Source organism: Python bivittatus, unplaced genomic scaffold (genome assembly GCF_059951505.1).
Source record: "Python bivittatus isolate LINGU-HERP-01145 unplaced genomic scaffold, Pbiv_v1 ctg000480_np1212, whole genome shotgun sequence".
NCBI lineage: Eukaryota > Metazoa > Chordata > Lepidosauria > Squamata > Pythonidae > Python > Python bivittatus.
The window spans coordinates 102,608,028-102,635,238 of NW_028277075.1; the positions used below are offsets into that span (position 1 = coordinate 102,608,028).

General features: G+C 36.9%; 1 protein-coding gene across 4 annotated transcripts; it reads right to left on the minus strand.

The window, feature by feature from the left end:
* Positions 1–6,529: 6,529 nt before the first annotated feature.
* Positions 6,530–26,657, minus strand: GCG (glucagon). 4 transcript variants are annotated; one of them, XM_025172600.2, is made up of 7 exons: positions 26,538–26,655; positions 21,800–21,903; positions 21,276–21,437; positions 15,329–15,382; positions 11,792–11,902; positions 8,715–8,858; positions 6,530–7,078 (listed from the first exon to the last, which is right to left on the minus strand). In XM_025172600.2, exons 2-7 carry the CDS (start codon positions 21,892–21,894, stop codon positions 7,054–7,056), a joined length of 591 nt encoding a protein of 196 aa, XP_025028368.1. In that variant the 5' UTR covers positions 21,895–21,903; positions 26,538–26,655; the 3' UTR covers positions 6,530–7,053. The 4 variants fall into 4 exon arrangements, with proteins under 4 accessions (XP_025028368.1, XP_025028363.1, XP_025028356.1 ...); XM_025172595.2 differs by having other exon boundaries at positions 11,765–11,902; positions 26,531–26,652; XM_025172588.2 differs by having other exon boundaries at positions 11,765–11,902; positions 26,538–26,650.
* Positions 26,658–27,211: the final 554 nt, after the last annotated feature.

Below are 27,211 nucleotides of genomic sequence, written 5' to 3' on the forward strand. Positions count from 1 at the left end.
TTAGCTGCACATCAAATGCTCACTTTTTAGGTAATCTAATAGTAATTTACCCATTTGGGAATTTGAATTCTAGGTTTAAAAAAATAATGAAATACATTTTTTAAAAAAATACATATTGTGTGAATACCAAATTTTCATTTCAGATGGTATTACCAGTTTTGGGCTATATATTATGACTGGAGACATTCAATAATGCCCATTTTTCAGGTTCTATAATGGCCCTCATCTACTCAGCAACTGTATACAGTAAAGCCATAGCGAATATATACAGTAAAGCCATAGCGAATATATACAGTAAAGCCATAGCGAATGTGTTAATTTGAATAGCTTAATTAACACCTACTGTGATTAACTCTGAAAAAGATGCAAAAGAAAGTGATATTCAAAGGAAAGGAATGAAGTTCATATTGAAATAATACATGCTGAAGATAATCCAGAATGAAAAATATGAGATAGCAGAGGAATGTTCCAGACATAAATACATAATGGGAATAACATACTTTGTGAGTAATATTTTCAGTCACTTATTTTTAATTGTCACCAGCTTTTAAAAAGAAATCCCTGGTATGCCTGTATATGTTTATTTAAAATACAAAAATGAAGCTGGGTGAAGTGAAGTTGAGCAAATGGGACATAGAACTGCAGTGTAACAAGGATTCTTTGTTTCATGCTACCAGGAACTTCTGCAGATCTGCAAAATGTAAGAGATGAAAGGACACATTCTGTCCCCATTGATACTGCCACTGATGGCAAATCTCCAAGTCCTAAGCACTTGATGGACTTCCGTTTTTCCCTGTGGATCTCTGGAACCTCTTGTGAAACCCACAGCTTTTTTACTGCAACTTTTGTAAAAAGTCATTTTCAAATCACCATAGTGAGATTTGGCATAAATGGAAAGAGACCATTGATATGGCTATGCAAAAATGTTATTTATATTGTATTTATGTATGTACTAAACATGTATTGCAAACCACCAGTGTCTTGGGATTGGACTAATTTACAAATAATATCAATACATGAATAAAATAAACAAGTTTCTGTGCTGTTCTTTATTTAACAATAACAGCATAGTGGAGAAAAGATAATAGTTTTTAAAAATCATGACATACAAAAAGGCAATAAAGCTTCAACCAAGCAGGGGTACATAGCCCCATAGTTCTCAGAATTCCTGTAAAAGTTCCCACTAAATTATAATTTTTTTATATGAGAGAGGGGAAAGCTATTAAATACATGTGGAGGAATAAATAATTTTATTGAATTCAATATAACTTTACTAAAACTAATTTAATCTAATTCAGGGAAATTAAATGTTGTTTTGGTCCTGGTCCCAGTTAGCTTTGCCTAGCCTTATCCACTTTTGGGAGTGAAGTCCTTGGTACTATACTCAGTCCAAGAGTAACATTCAGCCTACATTACAATAAAAACCAGAGTATCCATAAAACAGACATTGAGCAAGTTAAAGTTAATCAGTTTAACACGTAAATGGTGGCACATTATCAGTGCCATTTACTTCTCTGGGGAGAGTGCTTGACAGGTAGGAATGGGAAAATGCCACCAGAGCAGAGGGCATAGATATTTGAGTCCCCCAAATAATGCTGAGGGTTGGATAAGCAGCAGAAACACCTTGAACTGGGCATGGAATCAAATATCAGCATATGAAACTCCAGCTGTTAATTATATGCCAGGAATCTTTTTCAAATTCTTGACAATGAATGACAAAACTATAGTCAGAAGACACCAGCAGGATCCAAACACCTGTTGGCACATTTGGATGTGTATACAATCCATGTATCTCCAAATTTGAATGGCAAATTTATTGGAAACAGTCTCTAATTACAAGTTAGGTATAATGTTAGAATTATAAAGAAGTTGACAAATGACTCATATTAAGTTTGATAAGTGTTTAAGATTTATGGATGAAATTGAGATAAAAGTTCTGAAATAGAAATGGAATGGATAATTTATGAGAACACCTCAGAGAGCCGCCCCCCTCCCTTCACATGAAAATAAAAAAAGGAGGAAGGGAAGGACATTGTTACTATATCTGTTCTAATAAAAGTAACTTTAGGCCTGCACGGTATCTTGTCTATCTGATAGGGCTGACAGTAATACAATCAATTGACTGGATTATGTTAAAATGTAACAAAAGTTATGTTGTGGTATCTTCCCTGCATTCCAAGGGATTGTTTTCAAGGCAGAAAATATACATCAAAATAACTTCCACCAAGTTGAAATGTCTGTATGTCTTTGTCTTTAATGAGTAACCTTCAGCAGGTATCTTATCTTTCTTTTCTATCATTTAAGTTAATATTTTGTTATAGTGTTCAGATTTCTTTTAATTGATGACATATAAACATATAAATCCTACATGCATGAATGTCATATTTTAGCAGCTATTAATCTAATATAAGAGAAATTAGGTTCTTTCTAGACAGCAGTATAGAAAGAGCAGCTGTGCATTAATTTATTGAATCAAATGCAATGTTACATAATAATAAATAATGTAATTACTTAATAGTACATAATAAATTCTCCATTCTATTTTTTATTTTTGTTTAATTTCTCTGGCTTCTATCAAAATTGCCATTTTAAATATCTTTAGTTAGATCTGAATGTTTTGTTTGCTTTTAATTGATGTGCTGACCATTGGGTGACATCTGCACCATAAGCAGAAGGGTTCATAATAGCAATGAAAACTGAAGTTTCCAATGACTTAAGAGAAATGCTTTTAAAACTGTTCAACTAAGGATGTGCTTTCTAGCCACTGCAAAGGCAGTTTGCAGTTTGTCTACCTGGAAATCTGAGTCAAAGAGGTGGAGCATACAAGGGAAAGAATATCTTATCAAAGGAACCTCACATAGAACAAGAAGCTGCTGGTTTGATAGGCAGGTGAACTTAAGAAAACATTGCAGTTGCTCTGTCTAAATTCTTTCTCCACTTGTAGAGTACGCTGGCACTAGAACACCCCAGGAGCCCCAATGTTCCTTCCCTTATTGTCACAGGGCACAATGATGCCTCATTGGGCAACACTGGGAACTAAAGAGCGCTGCTGCATTCTTTAAAAACAAAATAAAGCAACAGCAAAAGCACAAATAAACCAAAAGGCAGCCACAGAGACTGGAAGGACAAGAGCTTCTTAACCCCTTTCATTTGCACTCTCCAGCTGGAAAATTCTCCTCCTCCAAGGTTTTGTTACATTTTGCTTTTTTTCTGACCATTCTTTGGAGGGGCTGCCTTTTCAGTTTTTCATAGTTTGTTCTATTCTATTTTACTGCTTTAAAAATTGTGCATTGCTTTGTAGGCTGAAAAAGTGATTAAATGTATTATCATCACCACCACCTCCACCACCAGTAATAGCACGTCTTTCCCTAGCTGTTTTTCTGGTAAAACCTCTTCATCAATTGATTTTGTCCTTGCTGGTGGATAACATACAGGTATCATGACGTTTGGCATTACAGACCCATGCTTTCTCCAGAGCAGTTCTTTGATATGACTCTAAGGGTTTTGGGTTTCATTATTTATTTCATTGCTTATGCAATATTTTTGTCTAATGGCTCTGCTGGCTTTAATAACTTTATGATAGTAGCTATTTTTTTTTCTATTTTCTGTGATCATGTACAGTTTTAGGATGGCTTTGTAACAGATTACACTGAAATTTCGATAGTGAATGGGTACCTCTTCAGTAGCACAAGGACTCTAAAAGGTGGCTGATGCTGCCCCTTCTCATCCTTTCCCTCCTTCTTCACAAAAACAAGGAGGAGGAGATGGGCAATTGGTGGGATATACCCTTTTGGCTGAAGATGTTAAAGCAGAGGATAAAAGAAGCCCCTGTGGGAAGTGTCAGTGCCATGAAAACTATCCCATGGAGACAGAAAAGGAGAGAGAGACAGAGAAAGGGAGAGAGTGGGGAGGGGCAGTTCATGTATAAAGTGCTGATCGGTAGAAGTTTTGCTTTTTGCTCTTTGGTAGTCAGTGTTCTTTGATTTCCCCCCCTGCAAACTCATATAATTTGAATGTGCAGCCTGAACAGTGGTTCATGATAGTCCATAAGAAATACCTAATATTTATCTTAATTCTTGGAATAGCTACATTTTTAAATCTCTGTCTGCCTGTCTTGCCTGTTCTAGGAATGTGATTCTGTGGCTGTAAGATGGGCCGTCTGAATAATTGAGGCTATGAGAAGGTTCCATCTTCCCCAGAGTTTGAACGCAAAAGCAAACATTTCCAGTCCATGGTTTAAAACGACCTCTACATTTTCTTGTCATGGGCAAAAGAATGCACAGCACTGTGACACTGAGGATAACATAGTTAATGCTGAAGGTTTTCAACTAATGCACAAGATGGCATGAGATGCAAGAGACAAAGATGCTTCATTCGGAAAATTATTGGTGATTGAGCAGAATTGGTCTCTATAGCCATTAAAGGTTTCGCTGCTGTACCTACAAAACACCTCTGAGGAAAATTTTCTCAAGACTCTAGAACAGGGATCCCCAAAGTGGTTAATATTGACCCCCAAGGGTCAATGGGACTATCCATCATTGTTGTCATTGTTATTTGTAGCACTTGTAGTTAAAGTAGTATTTATTAAATTATTTTCAAATAAGAAATGTTTGTGGGTCAATGAACAGTCTGAAACTTTATGAAGGGATCAATGAGCTGGAGAGTGTGGGGATCCCTGCTCTAGAACTTTATATTTAGGAATAGAAAGATTACAGGTCTGGACACAATAAACACCGCTGCACATGGTGCTTTATGGAAATGGCAACCAATCATGAAGGCCCCTCCATCTCACAGCCACAAAAACATGTCATGTGGCATGTTGCCCCTGAACTTTGTCGGTTGGAAGGACAGCTTGATACCAGCTGCTAACCTGTCCCTTCTTTCTAGCAAGTTCCAGAAATAGCCACATCTCACTGCAGAAACCTGCACAGGCTGGGCTGTGTATAGCCTTTCACAGAAGGGAGGTAGTAGATATTCTTATGCATTTTTAGATATAAGGGCTATTGTTAGATTAGCAGGACTTTTGTTGGGTTTCCTGTGAGCATACCTTAAATAAAGCTCTTGGGGAGTGGCAGCACAAGAGGATTGTGTCTTTCCAAACCAGATAATCTCTTAAGCAAATACAGCAGGGCTCCTCTTTCATATTTATTTTTTGGTATCAGTTTTCTAAGCTCTTATTATTTGGGTGAAATTGACAGAATTGCATACTCTTTCTGATTTTTCCCTCTCCTATGGCTTTATTTCTCCTTGAGATGATCACTATATTGGCACAATTTCTATTTTTAAAGACGTGCATTTATTTTGAATTTTGCATAGTTTGTAAAGGGAAGTATGATTCAGACAATTTTCTTCCCCACCCCCACCCCCCAACAAATTTTTCCAGATGTCAGGCTAAGAATGTTCAGTTTGTACCAGGGATCTATAATTGTAGCACTGTTGTTTCCAGAACAGCTTGGGGTGGGGAAAGCTTCTCAGCAAATTCATCTTGTGGAAGGGCTGTAGTGCTGTAAAAACATTGAGGTCACTTGTCTGGCAGAGTTTAATGTTTTTAAAACCTAATGATTTTAAATCCAGAGGTCCACATATGCCTGGATGTTTCCTGATGATTTTAATGTGCTTAATTTTGCCTAGCTTATCTTCTGAAAATGCTTCTTTACTGCCTACGTTCCTGTAAGTTTAATTTAATGAAGTACTGTAGAAAGAATGATTCTATCCAGAATCAGAAATAACTCTTCCTCCTCCTCCTCCCCCTCTTCTTTCTTCTCAGTTAAAATGTGCTACTGTACTTACAGCTGTCTATCTTGCTGATTATTATATCATTTTAGGATAAAAACTTTTCATGAACTATATTTCATTTGTAAGGTTTGTGTGCAAATATTGTTTAAAAATCTAACTTGCTTTTATAATTTAAAAAAAAACTCTTTCTATAGCATAAAAATAAAGATAAGAAAATGAAATATAATATAGCTAGGCACTAAGTCTTGATCACTCAAATGTCTGAGACTATATCATTAAAAAAGGCCCTTTTCACTAGTTGTAGCATGTGTGGGTCTTTCATACTGTGGCCTACAAAATGGAAGAAAACTATTAGTGAATTTCCAACAATGAAGGCTTTAAAAGTTCATTATAATTTAATGTAAATGCAATCTGACTTAAGATGTGTGTTGGGGTGTGTGTATGCGCGTGCGCACATATAAAAATATCTATATCTAAATATCTAAAACATCAGCCAAATACAAGAGTAGATTTCCCTCTTTTTAGGCTGTTGGATTTCAACTCCCATAATTCCCAGTCTGCTCGTGGTTGGAAATTATGGGAGTTGATTCAACTCTTTCGTAGGGTACCAGGGTGGAAAAGTGCTAGCAACAATAAGTTGTTCTTGAAAGAAGGGTCAGTTGATTGTTCTTGAAAATAAGAATGGTGAACTGAATAGATTTTGAGAAGAGTTTTTATTATTCATGTGATGTTCTTATGAGACTTTTAAAAGAAGCAGCAAAAGTTCAGTTAAAAAAAAGTTGGACACCAAAAAAGCAGTGTAATTTGTTTTATTTATTCATTTATTTATTCAAGACTATTCACTGATGGTCTGGAAAATGGAGCCTTTTTATAACAAAGGTTTCAAGAAGGAAATTTCCCCACAATTTTAGCTGTCAGCCTTGTTGATAATGGTTCATACTAGTTGGGTGCATTGTTTTTTATATACATATTATCTTCATAGAAAAAAAATAAAAGAATGGTCTTGTGAACACATTTGCTTGGGGCCTTTTTGAGAGCTTCCTTAAAGATCTTTCAGAAAGATCTGAAAACATAGAACAAACATTTTGACCAGTAATATTGTGATTTTAGCTATTTCCAGCTGACAAGGGAACACTCATTTTAAAATCCCTCCATAGTAGGATAAAATAGTGAAATTCATTTCCTTGCATGTCAAGATCTGTGGTTTTAGAATACAGAGAAAAAATATTAAAATTCAAAAATAAAAAATAAAAAATAAATTCCAGTGGCTGAGAGTGGATATAGAGAAGACCTTGATGCCATGCTTTTTTCTGCATCTTATTGGTACTCTCCCTGAAGGTCCCTAGAATCAAAAGAAAACAAAAAGTTAAGGACAAATATATTGTTAAGAACATTGATATAATTGCTGTGGAGGGATAGATACAGCTTTTCGATTAAAATCTAGTAGTTCATATAACTTTTTATTATAAGATTGTAGTGGTTTCTTCAATTTTGTATGCCTACAATTGCCCAACCTTATTTGAATTCTAAAAATAATGTGTGCAATCCAGCCAAAGTTAAGTCCTACTTACAGCTGTTAGGCTGTAATCTTGTATAATTTTTATCCATAGTTATGTTGCTGGTGGTAGTAGCAAATAATTAGGACCGAGCAAATTCCAGTTTGAAGTACCAACTGAAATTGATCACCGCAAGGTTCAAAACAGCAAAAAAAAAAAAAAAAAACTTAATCAAAAAGCATGTAGCAAATGTAAAGAATCCTCTGCTATCAGGGTGATTCCTTTAAAAGGATAATTAAAAAGTCACAGAAAATAAGTTTATTAACAGCCCCAAGGCTCTGGCAGCGTGGCTCTAGTTACAAGGGAACAATAACAAAAATAGCTATTGTTTGGAAGCCTAGCTGTGGACTTCCAGAGGCATTTGATTGGTTACCCGCTCCTGCTCTATACGTGAGGCTAAATGAGTGGACTAAGGGATGCATGCGTTCGGCGTGTAAAAATGTAGATTGGTGGATGGATGTGAATGCAGTCTTGGTCCCCCTACTGATGACATATCTTCCCTGAAAGATAAACCATGAGGAAAAGCTTCTCTTGGCTGAAAAAGGAGTGTACTCTGGTTCTACCTAATGATAAGACTGGTATTATCATCTTCTAGGAATCTGAGATCAAATATCTATTCAGGCCAAATTTCCATTCAGTGATGAAGATCACTCTGTGACTTTGGGCCACTTAGTAGCTTTCAGCCTAACCTATATACAGGACTGTTGTGAAGATAATATGGGGAGTGGGAAATATAGGCCACCATGACTTAATAGGAAAAAAATGAGATATCAGTATAATAAATATGCACAGAATATCTGGGAGCATTCTTGATGGTTTCTTCGTTGTTTTCTTTCTGCCAGAAACTCTTACCACAGCCTTTTCATGAAAAAATAAGAAAACTGCTTTTTTATGTACATTTAAAAAAATGGTTGGTTTGCATAAACCAGACTGTAGCTTGGAGCTACTGATAGAAGAAAACACACGGAGTCCAGATGAGGTTCTGGAGAATAGCTGTGCTCTTCTTAAAATAGCAATTTTAAAGAATAAGAGCCATCAGTTCAGGGGTATCGGGATGGGAGTGAGAACAGGATAAAAAAAAGAAATCAAGATGGGAACTTCAATAGTGCTGTTGTGGCTACCATGCTGAGGTTTTTTTTTTCTTCCCTCGTGGATGCCCCTGCCCCTGGGATCACAACTTTCTAATGCAATACAGGTACATGGGAGTGGATCCTATTTTATTATTTATTTATTTAAATGATTTATATGGCCACCCATCTTACAAACATGATTCTGGATAGGGTAACTATACTATATTCGCTAACAGTACTAAGAAAGTATTATAAAGCAATACTAGCGAAGTGGAAACAAGTGACGTTTTTCTCTCCACCATGAGGCAACCTAAGAACAGCTATTAGCCAAAATTAGCCAAAATTCAGGCACCTCTGGGTCACTTTTTGGTTAATCAGCCACTTCAAGAATTCTTGGGTAGCCATGTCATCCAGGAGTTTGTTGTAATCACTGGTGAAAGTGCCATCTGCATGTCTTCGACCAAGATCTTCACCTGTATGAGCTCCTTCTGAGAAACTTAAGAGGGAAAAATGGACAAATAATATCTTTACAGGTTATAAAAAAATAGATGTCAACGGTCCACAGCAGAAGTATATAGGACTGGGTTTTGTATCTTCTTAACGACCACCCTCCAGTAAAATAATCCCTGGATTACTATTTCATGTATCAAAATCTGTTTCTTTTTAAAATGTATAACGAATAAAGAGAAATGTTGCATGCACTTCAATCAAAATTAAGCTCTTTTAAAGTCCAGCTGATTTCACAGTACAGATTAAAGCTCATGCCCAGCTATTTCATCCAAATGAAAATATTTTTGCTTCAACTAAATCACATTCAGAAGAACTGCTAAATTATATCAAATCCCCCCTGTGGAGATTTGTATTCCCATTCTTAACTAGAGAAAGAGATCAGTGACATTGTTAACTCCAATGCATCCCACGTTCTTCTTCCTGTTGGCTGACCTGGGGAACACTCAGCCCATAGGCCCTCCTTTAAATTGGAATAAATAGTTTATAGATTGTGCTCTGTGCTCAAGACATAATCATTGAGAGAGGACATTCTGTACTAATCCATTAACACCTAGGGAAATTTGTTGCTGAATACTTTAAAAAATGTTGCTGCATTCTCTGAGATCTGTCTTCCCAGAGGACAAGGTTATTGTTCTTATCAGTGAAGACCTTCTATGTGATATAAGAAAGCTTGAACTTTTTAATTATCATTGCACAATAATATTTCTCAGAATCATATGTCCCATGTGATACCAGGAATTGCACCAGAATTAATATTTTATGACAAAAGTTCCAAATTCCTTGCTTATACTTTTAATCAAGGTCAGTAACAGAAAAGATACTTTATCAGTCTGACAGTTTCAGCGTTACTATTGGAAGTGGTAATTATAGTAAACAAGCTGTGACCAAAATACTCTAATCAAATATTCTTCCATCTGAGCCAAAGATTCCATTCATCAACGTATTTTCCAACTCCAGATTAAAAACAGAAGATGGGGAAGGAGGAAAGATGTAGATCTATCTTGCTATTAGCAAAATCAGAAGGTGCTAATACCTTTGCTGAGAATTTGTAATATGCTGCTATATTGTTTCCTAAATACTTTTGAAGATTTGTAAGATAAATATAAGAAGAAAAAACCTGATTCTCTTTTATGAGCCTGGAGAGTTTCTTTTAACAGGCATATAAATGGAATACACAGCTATTTGTGTATTCATCAGATTTATATCTTAGATTTCATTAATGCAGAGGAACGAAATTAATTTCAGAGATTTGCCAAGCTGTCTTGAACTTATGTGAATTAAGCATATTGTATACATACAAATAGTGCAAAAGAAGCCAATACTAGTAATAGTAGTACTAGTAATAATACATGTGGCAGAGATCAAACTCTTTCCCCCTAGGACAAGGAGTGAGGAAAGCTTTGTATTCCCAGTGTTCTCTTAGTTCCTCTGTTAAAAATCACTACTTTCTTTTAACAAAAAAGGTTCATTATAATCATTTATGTGCAACACTTAGTTGTTCTCTCAGGGATGTGTCCCTAAGGAAGATCAAAAGTAACGAAGTGCAAAGAAGGGTGTACTGTAATTGCCTTCCAGTTCTTTATTAGATCAAGGGGATTGATTTCTCATATCTAGCCAAATAAAGCAACAAAATGTCTAACCTTTGCTGATGCTTACAAAACTGCTTCTTCGCTTTTAATAAAAAACAAAGGCATTTGGAGCCACTATCCTTCTCCTCCAACCTTATTCTAAGAAATGTTCTCAAAGGATGCCCACTGGGGTATCCTAACCAGATGTTTCAGAAATATCTTTTCTCGGCTTTACTCCTTAATTTCCACACACATAGTTGACTCTCAGAACTTATTTTATTATGATGATGATGGCAATAATAATAAAAATTTATAGAGTGCCAATGACATACATGGTACTTTTACAGTTGGCAATGTAGAAATGGAGAACTGAGTTCAAGGGAGAAAGAACGTGAAGCCTTGCTCCAGAGAGCTCACAGTCTAAAGGTGTAAAGTACAATGATGAGTTGACCTTCAATGGCCAGGTCCTTTAAGCAAGGGTGTATGTATGTGTGCGAGGACTGTGGTGAGTGAGATTGGTGGGGTGCAGGGATTGAAGCCAGAAAAATGTTGTTCCAAATGTACAGTTGCCAAGAAAGATCGATTAAAGTCAGCAGTGGGTATAACAATCCAAGGAGCAAAAAGAAGGGGAGGTTGTTTTCATGAAAATGGTGAGAACAGGATGTAGGTGGTTACTGATGGAGTACAGGTTACTGACAGAGGTGTTGGCAGTCTAAAGTTATGGGATGCTTTGAGGCTGGGTAGGGGTAAATATTCAATATATTGCAGAATGAGAGTGGGAAGGTAAAAAGAAAACATTAAAAGGAGTGGAAAGAGACTGACAGTGTGCTAATGAGCTTAACAGCAACTTCTTGAGGGTATTGGGGGGAAAGAAGAAGCAGCTCAGGGAGGAGGAATCTGCACAAACTTTGGGAAACAAACAAAAAACATTGGGAAAAGCAGAATGCTGGAAAGTAAATAAAGATCTTGGGAGAGATTTGTGGGAACAGATCTGGTAATCAGGAAGAATAAGTAGAGCATGCACGAGCAGAGGAAGAAATCAGACAAAAGATGAGAACTTAACTGGTCTTCCGTACGACTTGGCCTTATGGAGAAATTTGACCTATTCACGTTTGTAACAGCACAGTAAACCGGCAAAGAGCTACATTTTAATGGGCACTTAAATCATTTCACGCCTGCAGAACATCTTTGGTTTCAAAAGTGAAATATGAAATACAGCAAGCAAAGGAGGGAAAATACATTGCAGTTCCATTGGGTTTTGATTTGCAAAAACTCCCAAAAGCTAAGAAAATTTTAACAATAGTAGCAACAGATGGTTTCTTACTCTCTTCTTCCTCGCCCATTCACTAACCAAGCAATGAACTCCTTAGCAGCTTGACCTTCCAAGTAAGAGCTGATGTCACTGGTATAGGTGCCGTCAGCATGTCTCTCATATTCAGCATGACGCCGGGCAAGTCCATTACTAAAAGAAGAAGAGTTATTTGTTTAGACTCTTACCTCATTCCCGCTTTTCTTTCCCAGCATCTTCCCTCCCTCCCTTTATAATTAGTTTGAATATGTCCTTGCAATGTAGCATGATGAAGATATAGGAGAAAGGAAGAAGAAATGAGATATGCCTGTTGGACCACACATTTCCCAATGGCTGATGTTCCTGAGCAATCACTAAAGACTAGGAACAGGTTTAGCCCATACCTTACCAAAGGACAGTGGCAAAAGTGAGAGAAAAAAAGAAGTGAGATGCTCAGGCTGGGTGTCTTTCTGGAAAAAAAATGGGATTGTAGGTCTGTTAGAGAAGATGGGGGATAGCATCATATTTTGTCTTTTATGTATTGTCCCAAGACAATCTCCATGGGTACTCTTTCTTTGCAACCTACATAAAAAGTTATTTCCATTCTATGTAGAAAAGAGAAATGGTACCATTAGCAAGCTTACAGCAATGACAGCAGAACCTGCTCCCTGCATCTCTTGACAAGTTCTTAGATGCCTTAGATGACAAGGTTCCTGAAATGGGTTTCACTCCTTCCAGAAATTTTGCAGTACATAATTCCATGCTCAATATACACTACAGCAAGTATTCTGCTGGTATTCTTATAGCAGGACTTAAAAAAATTAGTACTCTAGTTATTTTTCTAAACAGACACATAGTAAAGGGATCATGCAATTACTTCCTGGTGAAATGATATATGACTCTCTGCCAAATCACATTCCATTTGCTTTCTCAAGTTTGTTTGGCTGCCCAAAATATCATGAGGTGATTGCCTGGCAAAAATTTTTCCTGGTATGTGAAAGGAAGATCCATTACAGGTCAAGAGCTCACTTGAAGGTCTCTAATAAAGAAAACCCAAGCACATTATTCGTAAGTCATAGTAGGTTCATATTATATACTGTAGGTGTTCACTAATACCTAACTTGGTAAACTTGTCATGGGAGCAATGAATCAATAACTTGTTAAGAGTTCATGTGTGTTTATGAGACATTGTTTATGCCTCAAGTATATATCCGCTTTGATCTCTTTGCAGACTCTGACTTAGGCTAATTTATGGCCATGGTGCACAGTTGTCCAGAATAAGATGTCTTTCTCAAGAGACAAATAGCTCTTGATGAAGATTAATGAGGCTTCAGATTAGAGAACAACTTACATGGCGGAAGGTTCATATGGTAAATGTAATACATAAAGTTCTGGTTTGGTGTTAGCTTTTTGAAAGTTTCTGTTTTCCAATCCATCCTCCAGATGACCTTCTGCTGAGTCAAAGGTGTTATAGATTCAGTGCCTCTCACCCCTTCATTTGACTTTGGATTTGATAGTTGAGGAAAAGACCAGGAGAGGGAGGTGGTTAGGGAAGCATTATTCCCAAGGAGTTGAATTAGCTGTAAGGCTGCTCTTTCCTAAGACATCAGAAATGCCTTGTATGTACTATGTGGTTCACACAAAATCTCCTTTCCCTCTTTGTCTTGTCCTCTTTCAATTCTCGATAAAGTTATTTGCATTGCAAATAACTGTATTTGTGTCCTTTTGGAATTTTATTAGTAAAGTAATTACTGCCCCAACTGTGTGGATTATATATATAAAAAAAAAGCTGGATGATGATGCCAGGTTTCACTCCATGTGTTTTAGAATCCTGTTTTTTTACTTTGTCAGTGACATATATACACAAATTTTCTTTCTTTCTTTCTTTCTTTCTTTCTTTCTTTCTTTCTTTCTTTCTTTCTTTCTTTCTTTCTTTCTTTCTTTCAGCAGGGACAGACAGAGTTGATGAGTATGTATGCATTTAATTCATACATAGCATATTAGTTTCTGTTTTGTGTGTATTCCATTTGGAATTGTTGATGTAAACCTGTATAAAATTCTGTAAAACTTTTGACAAAGGATTCCTTTACACATTATGTGTTTATCAAATACAACAAGTATAAATGTAAAGAAGTGCTCATGGCAAACATATTATACAGATACACATTGGGGTCCTGGCAATAGTTCTCTGCAGCACGTACACAGTGGATGAGAAGCACTGTGCAACATTCCAGCATTTGTCTCTCCATCATGTGTCATGTAGCAATACATTGTGATCATCTGAGAGAACATATTTGCAAAACGAAGGTGTAGATGGTTGTTGAAGCCAATTTAACTTGTACATGCCCAAAGTATAATACTTGGTAACCTGGGCTATGTGCTAGGAAAGGAGTTACCTCAGGGGTGGCGTATATACTTGACTGCAGGAGGTTAAAGATTCAGAGCACTTCCAAACGGGGTTGGGCGTCACTCCCAGATCAAAGCTGTGATTGTACACCTTCCTTGACATTGGGCAACTGAAATGATTTATATCCAGCTGACGTATGGCTCAAATGCCAATGGCAAAACTTCTGTTCTGCAAGTTACAACACTGGTGTTCTGCAGAGCTTGGTGGGTGGGAGTGGGGGAGGTACCATTCTCTCATTGGCAGCGGCTCCCACCAATCTCTGCTTTCTGGCTTTCTTTCCTCTCCACAACCTTAATGCCACCATGTCCTTGCACTGGACTTCAGCAGAGCACTGGGGTGGATTTTCAACTAATGAATGTTTTTTGTTTCATTTTCTTGCATCACAAGAATAAATGTGGCAAGGGAAGAATTGGGGGCAGGGGGAGGGCTCGATCTAGATACCAGCTTTTGCACTTTCCTATTGCTTGGCTGGAGAAAGTCTTAGTTGGGTCATCTAGAATTCTCAGTGGCGGTAGAGAGGACTATCTTTATTAAATAAATAGGCAAGCAAGCAGAATATAGACCATAAAGCTGTTTTCCACTACCTAGGACCACTGAGATGTGGAATTCAGCTCCTAACATCTACTTGCTAATACTTGCTAGAAACTGGGAGTTAGTCCAACTCATCTGGAGGGCATCTTGTTGACGAACGCCACCCTAGGGAGCCACTGCTGATCAGAATACATTATGCTGTGCTAGATTGAATAAGGTAATTTCCACTATAAGAATCGTGTTTCTAGACTGAAGTATGACTGATTGGAATTTGTTTATTTGATCTCCCCCCCCCCAGATTCACTTGACTGAAGTAGCATAAAAATGCAATAAATGAATAAAATGAATAAATGTTCATCATCAGTGTCACCAACTTAGGCAGTGCCATCAACCATTGAGATAATTTTTGTCCAGATGCCCCTTTTCCCCCACTACATAATCAGACAGCCACCGTCAGGGCTGGCAAAGGCAGGTCTTTATGTGCACCTGTATGCTGCAAACATCTCTGGAATAAAGCCAGAAGTTTTAGGAATGTGCCAATATAGTTGCAGTTAAGGCATCAGCTTTTCCCAGGCTTTAAAAAAACTGGCCCAGTCAAGTCAGCTTATGATCTATTTTTGTTCCATCCCCTGCATTACACAATGTATCTTAACTTAAAATACCTTGAGAGCTGGTCCAGGAAGTTTTCTTTCTCTCTGTCTTCAAGTCCTTGTTGTCTGTGGCAGAGACCCATCGCAATTATTAAAATGGCATTTACACAAGTAGAAAAAGACATACTATATCCTTAATTAAACATTTCTGTGATATTTAAATGACAAGAATAATTTTTGGATAAGAATCCCATATATGAATCCTATCACTTCTGCATTTTATTCCAGACAGACTGTAAACATTTTGTGTTTTATTAGCTACAATATTTATGCTTGGAGTAAACTTAATTGATCAATCAATCTATCCTGTAGTTAGGAATATTCAGGCTTATAATGTTTTTTCTAGATTAGAACAGCTACCAAAAAACAAACAAAACAAAAATAAAAAAACAAAAAAACCCACAATACATAAGAGCTTTAATTCCCCTTCTCTGACACATAGTTTACTCTCTATAATAAAATGAATATCCAAGGAAAATGTCAAAACTGACAAAAATGTTATAACCTAAACTTGGAATTAAAGAATGAAATCATTTTCTGACTGAAGACATACTTGTTTCCATTTTCAAACCGTTGTTCAGTTGCTCATATGTAACTTATTATTGAGTTATTCATTATTTCACAATTTAGTCCCTCCTGCAATACATTTGAATAAACTGACTTATTATTAACCAAGTCATATAATTGCTTAATCTGTACTTAATCAACCACTTTTCCAGCCTGGTGGTGGTGACCAAGTCTTGAATGAACTTTTGTGAACTGTTTGCCATGATCATAGGTTGAAAGTTTGTTCGCAACCATTTCCTCTATATTGTAGATTTCTTATGAGAAGTAATTGTTCCAAATGATTGAATGATCCATATTCAATGAACATGGAATGCTGGAAAATACCAAAAAACAGCCAACCAGAAGATGTTGGTTCTGTGAATCAGTTTGAACAAAGCTTCTCCCCTAGAATTGTTCCGACTTCTTCTCTTATTGATCCTTAAAACCAAATAATGGTTCTAAAGCAGACACTCATCTTGTAGTGGATTTGTCCAAATAACATATTGAGGATAAGACTATTACTTACTTATTTCATGAACCACTCAAAAGGGACAGTATAATCCCATCTCTGCTAAATATATATTGAAAATGTCAGAGTGTAGAGGTTCTGATACAACCATGGACACTAGGAGCCAGCTTGGGCCGATAGTGTGCATTTGTACCTCATTAGGAAATCCCTACCATCAAACCACAGTTATTCCATACTCAGGGATTTGGCACTCCCAATTTCATGTGTTTTTTACTTATTTGCAGAAGAAATAAGAGACCAGGGATCAAGTCAGCAATCTAAATTAAGAGAAGGCAACTCACTACAATTCCCAGTTCTCTTATCATTGGCCATCTGACTGGGGCAAATATGAACTGAAGTCCAAAACATCTGAAAGGCAACAGATTTGATGCACTGGTCTGCATACATGGGGCTGTGATCTATTCAGGAGGAATCCTTTCAATCTTTCACCAAGAACATGCTGGGAACTGGGAACTATTTACTGGGAATCTGTCCCCACTTGCCACTGGACATGCTGCTGGGGACTATGGTCCCACATACCTGGAGGGCACTAGGTTGGAGAAATAATGATGCAGAATGATGGCAGGGAGGTCCCAATAATCAACTCAGCCACAATGACAACCTTTTATTAATTCAGCTTTATTTAATTAATTGATAATGGCCAATCACTTCCCTCCTGTTGCCAAGAAAAATGCATGGACAAGTCCATGTGGTCAACAGGACAACTATAAGGAATTTGACTTAGGGAAACTCAAAGAAGATTTTTAAACCAACATCTAATTAAGGCATTGAGATGAAACAATTGTGTTGCTGAAACTGAGAGAAGACATAAAAGAAGCAAAATAATATACACGATAGTGGAAAAACAATGGAGGATGAAGTATTTGGACAACAATGAACCAAATACTGATGAGTGAAACAGCAAAGTACCAAATTACTTTGACTGGCAGCATTAGAAATGATGAATGAAACAAACATCTGAAGAGGTGGGAAAGAAAATTAAAATCCACAAACTGTACATTTAATTTCAGGAGTTGCAAATAGCACGTTATTCTTAGTTCTAGTAATATAGTCTACCACAGAGGTTCCTCAGGCTATAACTTAAGGAACTTTGACATGGCCTGGAAATGTCCCTAGGATCCTCAGTTAAGATCAATAATGGCAGATCTCTATATCATATTAGTAGTTCATGCTGGGCAGTAGTGTGGCCCAAGAACCTTGTCTGGTGTCTACATGAGCAGAGAGGATGCTGGGGAACAATCCCAGGATTCTCTTGGGCAAGAACCTCGTGGAAGGAAAATTAGCTTCCTCTAATTGTGCATGGAGCTTGGTTTTAAGAGCTCTATATATATGCCAGGGCAGAAATAAGATTCAGAGGGCCCAGCAGAGTTCAGTGATAGAGCAAACACTTTTCATTCCATCCTTAATTCAGTCTAAGACATCTCTAGTTATAAAGGTCATTTAGCAGCTGATAGAAAATGCACCTGCTCAAAATCCCAAAAAGTCATTGTTAGTCTGAATGCATCATGCTGGGATGGGTGAGCCAGTTTAGTGTTCTAGTTTAATAGACCTTTCTTTTAGGAGAAAGGCCATACCATGGGGTAGACATATGTTTGACATATAAATTGGCCCCATATGAAAGACTGGAAAAACAATGCTACAATATGACAACATTCAGTGTTCTAGATTGTAACCCAAATGCTGTATTGTATTACTAAATTCCAGTATATGTTTCATACATACCTTGCTCTGCTTGAGAACGATACACAGCCAGTTCAATTGTCTTCTATTAAAACTCAAGCAGGTTATTAACTTGAGCCTACATTTGAGTTAGAACATTTGGGAAGCTTTTTCAATCAATTCTTTAAAATGATACTCTTTCAGAAATAGTTTCATTAAGACCATTTTTTTGCCATTCTTCTGATAGAACTCTGATAAAATACATTTTAGGACAGTGGTTATAAACTATTGGGGAGCATATCTGTGTGTATATACCTGCATGTATAAAATAAAGGATCATGAATATACTGAGCTCTGAAAAAAATCTACCAAATTGGAACAATAGGCATTAAAATAGCAAATACTATTTTTTTTTATACAATTATAGCACACAAGTCAGTGTGATATACGGTAAAACTCCTCACCCTATCTACATTATCCTGTTATTGACTAGGAAAAGGATGTTGTGATCAACCAGTGTGTGGACATTGTGGAAAGGATAAATTCTATGTTAAGGACCATCTGAAAATTGTAACTATGAGTCCCACAGTGCCAATATACCCATTTATGATGATGCCACCATACTTGGAATGCTGTGTACAGTTCTAGCCACTTCACCTCAAAAAGGATATTTGGGAAAAGCTGGGAAAAGGTGTTTTAATTTTATATTCTCACTCACTAGTTCTTCCCTAAACAGAATACACCCACACAGCACACTTGGCTAATTTTCATGCTCTAAGAAAAGCCATTATAGAATAGACTGGTACAGGCTAAATTATGTCTTAGCAAGCTGTGAAAAAGCTGTGAAAAATGTGAATTCTATGTTAGAGATCATTAGGAAAGGGGCTGAAAAATAAAACTGCCAATGTTATACTGCTTTCATAAAAATCTATTGTGCAGTAGTTTGGGCTGCTAGAATCCCAAAATGTCACAGTAACACTGAGGAAGTTGGAGGAAAGACTGACTAAATGATCAAGGAGGTGGAGTCCAATTCCCTAATGCAGAAAAAATGGCAGAATTTGTTTGTTTTTAAGTCACGCACAACTGAACTTTGGCCATGGTATGAGGAAATGGACTCCCCCCACCCTGCCTGCAGTATTTCAACTGCAGAACATCCAGTGAAACTGAATAGTATAAAACTTAGGAGAGATCAAAGAAATTCTTCTGTGGAATTTTTCTTTTACCAGAGATTGATAAAAATCACGGCCAACAATTTGGCTAATTGTATCAAAGAACGCTATTCATAATGGGTACACTGTATATGACTTCCAATGTTATAAACGGTCTGTTTCTAAATTCTAGGGGTGAAGGTGAACTAGAAGTCCCCAAGCTTATGAGAATTGCTAAGTCAACATGCCCAGTCTTTCCTGATAGCAGTGAAGAGAACAGCCCAATATCCATTGACTTGGAAAGATGGCAGGAAAAGCTTAGGATTTTAACCCTGGAGGACTGACCTATAAATAGGTGCACTTGCTATATTCTGAAGCAGGCAAATCTTCTCTGTATCTATAGCCTCATTCTTGTTTACAATGAAGAAACTAATCATGCCACTAGAATAAGATTTCTACCAAGAAGCCAGTTTCTGAACATGGAGTTAAAGGCCTAGAAAGATTTAGCACAAAGTCTGATATAAAGTCTGACAGTTGCTGGGTTAAAGAATCCTCTTAAAGTCTGCTTGGCCTTTGTGGGAGAAAAACATACCAGAGTAGTTAAGCCTTTACTTTGAACCAAGAGGGTTGTTATGTTTTTAATTTGCAGTTGAGTGTGTGGGTGTGTATTTGTATATGTAACTCCTAATGCAATGTTTTCTGATGTAGTATATTGTTATTTGGAGATAAAATCAGTGAAGTGGAATGTATATGTTTATATTGTTTTATATGAAAATCTGTATATATTTAGCAGTTAATATTTCAGATATACTGATTACAAAATGGTGTTAATGGGCTTACAGTATAAGCAATACACTTTGCTTCAGACCATAGGAAAACTGAACTGAATGGGAGTTTATGGCTTTAAACTAATCCCTAAATTACGTGAAATGTAACTACCTTGAAACAAACTTTAAACTCTAATAGTCAATGCCATTTTGTATAACAACGGACACTATGTCTAAGAGGAAGGCTGAATAATTTGAGCTGCTGTACCTGGTCTAAGGTATATAAAGCTGAAGAGTAAGTTCTCCATGTCCTAGCAGTGCAGTGTTCAGATTAAGAACTAGTGATGCTTATGTCAGAATTGACAACATAGCCCTCCCTCAAACAGGTAAAGCAGCCTTTACTAAGCTTCAGCCTTCTAGAAGGCTTGGACTTCAGATCCTATAACACTCCACTCCGAATGGTGGTAACAGAGGGCTATGGGAGATGAAGCTGAACACATCTGGGGAGCACCAGGTTGGGAAGGCTGTGCTACCATCACATAACTTGCACTCATGAACCACATGAAAGTCTACTTGTATAGCATTGAATTCCACCCTTTACGGCCCATGTACACTGCTGCTTTTTTACTTTTCTAAGTTTACAGCCAATAATATAAGGCCTTATTTAACCCAATCTACGTAAATCCCAACTCATGTCATCAAGGAGACACGCTATGTCCCACCAAAATGTGAGTACCTTTACTTGGGCTAGTGAACAGAGGATATGTCCATCAGAATATTTTCTTACCTACTGCCCTTTCTTATATATGGAAGTTGCACATATGGACAGTAGCCACTATTGCATAATCCCCATTTATTTTAGTGAATGCTCATAATCCTTCATTAACTAATATTTGTGTTTTTCACATTGAAATGTACCCAATATTCAAATGTTAGGCTAGAGAATGAGAAAGTGATGCACGTGAAGAAACAGTTCCTGGGGTGACTCTGTAATATATACAGATGTCACTATTTGTCCTGACTCCAGAATAGGATAGGTTGCAAAATTAGAATGAATGGATGGATGAACAGATGGATTGATGGAAGACTTTGGATGAACAGATGGATGAACGGATGGATGAATAGTGAAGCTCTTAAGTCTTGCTTAAGTTCTGTGAAGCTTGTGCAAAACTTAATAAGCTAAAGAGTATCTGTTCATATATTTCATCATGCCTTTCTTTGAGTTTATATGTTATCAAGTATTTTGTGTGAATTTATTTCCCAGTGAGGCAGTTTATAAGGGGTTGGGGTTGGGTGTCCATTTTGCTTACCCGCTTCTTTTAGTGTTCATTAACCACTGTACAAAATCTTGAGCTCGTCTCGTGTCCAAGTACTTGCTGTAATCGCTGGTGAATGTACCTTGTGAGTGGCGTTTCACTTCATTCAGCTGTCTAGGGTCATCTAATGGTTCAGCCTGGGAAGCTTTGAATGATCTATAAGTGTGGTTTGTAACAAATTAATTGCACTGAAGATTGCACATTTGAAAGGTGCTGCACTGTGCATCGACCTCCTTCAAAGATAGAGATGCATTCTAAAAATAACTGCTATTAGAAAGGGTCATTAGTCGCCTAATTACTACTCAGTAACAGGAGAAATAGATGCTGTTTAGACAACAATAAGAACTACGGAAAGAATTAATAACTTGACAGGCTCTGGACTTATCCAGTTTTCAAAGGAAGAAAAAAAAATAGCGTTAGTCTCTTAAAAGCATTTCCATTTCTGTTTGCCCTCTGATATAAGAACAATCCATTGGCCACATTTAGGTTACTACAACTTTAAGCATTCTGACATTTACCTGGATTTCTCTTCTGTATCTTGAAGGGGGCTTTGCCAGGTGCTTTGAGCGATCATTAAAAGCAATCCAGCAACGAGGTACCAAAGTCTTTTCATTTCTGTTACCTGTGGACAAGGATGGAGGAAACAGAGTCAGTGCAACTTACTTCCACCCCACTTGTATATACAGGTGATCCACCTGTAGTCTGACCTCAAGCCGTTTAAGGTTGATTCAAGCATCATGTTGTCATATTGAAGCCACCCAAGCTGCACAGGAAGCAAACTTGTAGTAGATCGCGCTATCCACTCTTCTAGCTCAATACTGCATACTCAGACAGCCAACTCTCTGGGTAGCTCTCTTTCCTATTCCATGATACCTGATCCTTTTAACTAAAGATGCTGGGAACTTGGTACTTTCCACTGGCTAAGCCATGGTGACAACAATCACAACCATATGACGAATCTTCATGCTAGGCTCTGTAGTCTTGGCAGTTATCAGCACAGAGTAAAGCCTTCCTATCCAACATCTCTAAATGCCACCTTAAGGCAACATGTTTTTTTAAAAAATTTCCAAGGACTCCTTATCAGCCAACATAGCTAACGGGGGGGGGGGGGGGGGAAGAGAGGGGAAAATCCAACTAGATTAAATATCTAACTTGACAGTGGGTTTCAAATATTATAATATCAAGAAAAAAATATCCAGTCACAATGGATGCAATGCATTATCATTACATAACCACCAAAATCAGTTAGACAAGTTTTCCTGCATTTAGGAATTCAGCACTAGCCTGCCTTTGTGTGAAATAAAGCTGCTTACCTATCAGAAAACTGTGAAGAGATGGAGAGTGTGACAGAATACAAACTATTTGGTTTCCATTTCTTCTGCCTCCAAGCAGTAAGACTCCAAACAGAATTTTCATATCCTCTTGAATGCCAAATGCTTTCTCTAGCTTGCTATAGATTACTACCAACAAGAAGCAAAACTTAGCAAGAGGTGATTGCATCAATATAAATTGCATTCATTTAAAAGAAATGAAACTGGAGTATATCACTCTTGGCTGATTTATGCTTTTTTAGTTTCAGTAGACCTTAGCTGTGACTTTTTGCTAGTTTATTTCATATACTAGGCTCTGTAATTATGCATTGCACACACTGCTATCAATGTTCACATTCTCTTTCTTCTCACCTTCAGTTATAGTGCTCAATTCTGGTTTCATTTCCTGGTGTCCTTTAGTGGTGCAATGCTGCCTCCCAGCGCTGCTTTATAAGAGGGCATTTTCTTTCTTTCTTTCTTTCTTTCTTTCTTTCTTTCTTTCTTTCTTTCTTTCTTTCTTTCTTTCTTTCCTCTCTCTCTCTCTCTCCCTCTTCTCCTTTCTCTCCCCCCCCAAAATAGTGCAAACATCTTGAACCCTTCCTATATATCACAGCAGCTCCACAGAAAAGAAAAGGATAATTTTCATAATTGTATTAAAAAATCAGACATACTGATCCAGAACAGGTGGTCTGGGAAAAAATATTGAGGTTCAGTTCTCAAGATCCACATTTACACTCTATGGTTATATCAACATTTCATGCAGGAATTCAGAATTTTCTGGAAACTGTTAATAGCTGAAGGTACAGAGTTGGCCCTGACTTGTGTTATATCCCTGCCATCATGAAGCTCAGTATCTCTTAAAGTAATCACACCCTTAGGTTGAAATGGAATGTAACTATCGTGTTTTATTGTTTTGAAGTCTATAGTGGGAAGAAAAGGGTATAAGTAGAACTGGAAAGATATATGCTGGATGGTTTCCTTACATTTAAAACACAACAAATTTAACATACATTTAAAACACAAGAAATTTAACATCTACAGTCATCCTCAGACAAGATAAGAAAAACAGGAAAGGCTTGACTGGCCTAACTAATTTAATCATATAACCTTTATAAAGAGGAAAAAAAGCCAGACGTATACAGTACCAACAGCAACCCAAAATATTTTAGTTGTACTGGTAAAGACCAGATGACATCTATTGGTTCAGGGATGAAAGAAAACCTGACCTTTTCAGAAAGAGAGTGGCCCCTGTTCAAGCAACTGTGCATGCAGCATAAGGCCTACTGAGACTACGATTCCCCAGAAAATCATGCATTGGCTTTCCTTCACAGAACAGAACCCTGTTTTTATCCATAGCTGTTTCTGCTGCTATATCTCAGAAATCTTGTTAAATCTAAGAATAGCCTAAGTGAATGAGTTAAATCAAGATGCCTTGACTGTTTCTATGAAAGTGTATATGCTTTGATCATTCTGGATTCAAATACTGGTACTGCCTTCCCCAACCTAGAAGCTCTCCAGATGTAGATTTTTAGACTTTTATTCTAGGAATTCTCACCAATGGTTATGCTGGCTGGGGGATTCTGGGAGTTGAAGTTTGCATATGAAGCAGGCATCCAAATTAGGGAAGGCTGCCCAAGCATCTCCAGACAACTGCTGCTAATCAGCAGAGATTAAAAATTCCAGATGGATCAAGGTTGCACTTAGTCCAAAGCTGTCCCTATGCTTCTATAACCATTCAGAATATCTGGACAATTAAAAACAATAATATACTTATTATATTGATTACTTTTATGTCTTTCTGGTCCTTCAAAAAGCTTGGTGTGATAATGAATTTCCAAGAATTTTTAGTCAAGGCACTGTATTATGGACAGATTGGCTTAGCTTTTACCCCAAAATCTGCCTTATCTTTTTTTTTTTTATCCATTGTTGGTAAGATCAACATTTGTAATTTCAGATTGTAATTATATTCATAATTAGTATTTCCTTCAGGTTGTGTTTTTTCATCAGAAGCACATCTTTATTTAATCCTTCACAGAGAAAAAGAAACGTTGAAAGGGCCCATTTTTAATAGGAAATGAGTTCGTACTTCTGTTTTACTTGTTAGATTTTTTTAAAAAGACAGATATCTCTATATCACAGCTAAAGTGCAAATTAAAAAAAAAACTACAAGAATCTGTTCCACTTTTTATTTTAAGAAATGGGTGCCTGCTGCTTTTGCTTAGAATCAGGATTGCAATAATTATTTATCTGGGTTCCTTTTTATTGTGATTCAAGGCTCAAATCTGAAACATATGTTTACCAAATAAGATCCAAGGACTCTAAAGTGGCTAACTTATCTAGGAATTACAGTATGGATTGCATTTCTTACTGAAATGTAGCAGCAGCAGCAGACAATCTGATGCTACCCAGAAATTTGAACTTCTCATCAGGTGCAGCTCCAAAGACTGTGGAAGTTGCACCTGGACAGTAGCAATTTGCCTATCCCTAGTATAGTACAATTATTTGCCTATCCCTAGTATAGTACAAGTATTAATTAATTATTAATTGTAATATATAATTTATCTTGATTTAAAGGTTTATGGAAAATTGACTGTGTTAGTCTGCTGCAGCAAAGTCAACCAAACCTCTTATAGTATTTCAGCAAGAATGTTTGATTCTAAGTACTTTCATCCTAAATACAACTATTTGCCATCCCCGGTGATTCCAATAGAATTTACTTTTAAATATTTTTTCCCAAATGATAGGCTCTACACTTATGTATATGTATTCAGCTGATACTGGAATTTGCAGGCATGGAACAGCTAATACACAGCAAAGGAGATGTTTCATATGATCCAGCATCCATTAATAGATCATTGTTTCCAGTGGAGCTACTATACACTCTACCAATATTCTTTAAGTATTATGTGACTTAATTGTATGAATTCATTTCTGAAAATAAACTCAGGTTAAATGATCTTCAGGAGAAATTACTACTCTGAAAAGGAAACTTTGCAAAATCAAAGCAACAATAATTGCTAGGGGGAGTATTTTCTTAGAGCAAATGCTATCAAATTGTTGTACACACATCATCATTTGGGTTCAAGGCACGTTGTAGGTGAAACTGAAGCAAAGTAACTGCTTTCTTTGCTGGGAGCCATGAACGAATACAAAAAAAGAAAAAAGTAGTTTGGATTTTACTATCGCCTTAAAGCATCCAACACAACCTTACTTAAACTAAGCATCTCTGGTTTTGATCAGTGTCTGGAGGGGAATCTCCCCTTGGAATACCGTTTTATGCAATCCTATTAATAATAATGGTGGCAGGAAACATCCTTGTTCATTTCTAGTCTGGGATTGACAGTTTGCATGCTAAGCATAAGTTGGGCTATAGTTTGGGAATAAACAAAAAATTGGATTCTTGTTACATATAACTCTTCCTGGAAGTTAATGCCATTGAATAGTGTTTGCCTTTGGCTAAAATACTGTTTTCTTCTGGTTTATAAAAACAGTATTTTAAAAATGTTTTTTTTTTAATTTAAATAGTAATTTTAGAAAATTAGGAGAGTTTTATATCTAGAGGAGCTCACATTTATTATTTTCCAATGAAATGAATAAAGTAAGTTTAACAAGTAAAATATTGGGTTTACAATGATTTTTTGTTGCAGTTATAGTTAATTTCTCTCTCTTTGTATTCTGTTTGATTACCTAGTCTTCCCACTACCTCAACAATCTCTTCCATGTGAACCATTTTCCGTTCCCATTAAATGAAACGGAATTTTAAATAATTTTGAGTCCATTGCTTGATGCAATGCTTATTATCAAGAAACGTCTACCTGATTCTCTCTAAAAACATTAATAAGGACGTGCAGATATTTAAAAGCAACCTGTTGATGCCCTGCTAAGTCTCTAAAAATGACTCTTTATTCACCAAATTAATGCTCCAGGGAACTCACCTACCTCTTACCTTTGGATGCCTGGAAGGGATATGAAGAAGCAGGAAAGGCAGCACCGTTTCTCTTCCTTTGGCAACTTCTGGAACCCTTGAGAATCCTAAAACAACTGCCTTCTAGTCTTCTTACACAGCCTCATATATAGTGTTCAGCTCCAGTAAGCACTTATGAGACTGCATCATTGCTGACAGTTTACTTACTCAATTTGAAAAAAAAAAACAACAAATGAACAAATCCTGTTGTTTGCCGTTCGACAATTTTTTACAACTGATTTCACACATTTATTCTATTTACTTTGACATCAGTGTTGACATAGGCCCTACTGTTAGAACAAAGGCAACCAAAGCTCACTGTCAAAAGAATTATCTGTCCTAGTGATATCGGAGTGATCCGTTGTGGAAGTCAAGTATCCAAGGAACAAAGTACTACTTACTGTTGCTTTTAAAATAAAGCCTATTTAAATATACTGTTCATTTCACCATATCAGTTCTAGAGGTACAATCCTGCCCCAATTTGGCTTTTAACAAGAGTTGTAATGGTGCTCATGATCCCGTGGTAGAACTTTGATATATTGAACCTTGGCTAGATTGGGGGACTAGCGGTCCTAAAAATGTAAGGACAATCCTGGCAGCTTCAGGAAGCAGGACCAATGGTGAAGGACTCTGGAGTTGCCCTTCACTGACAACAG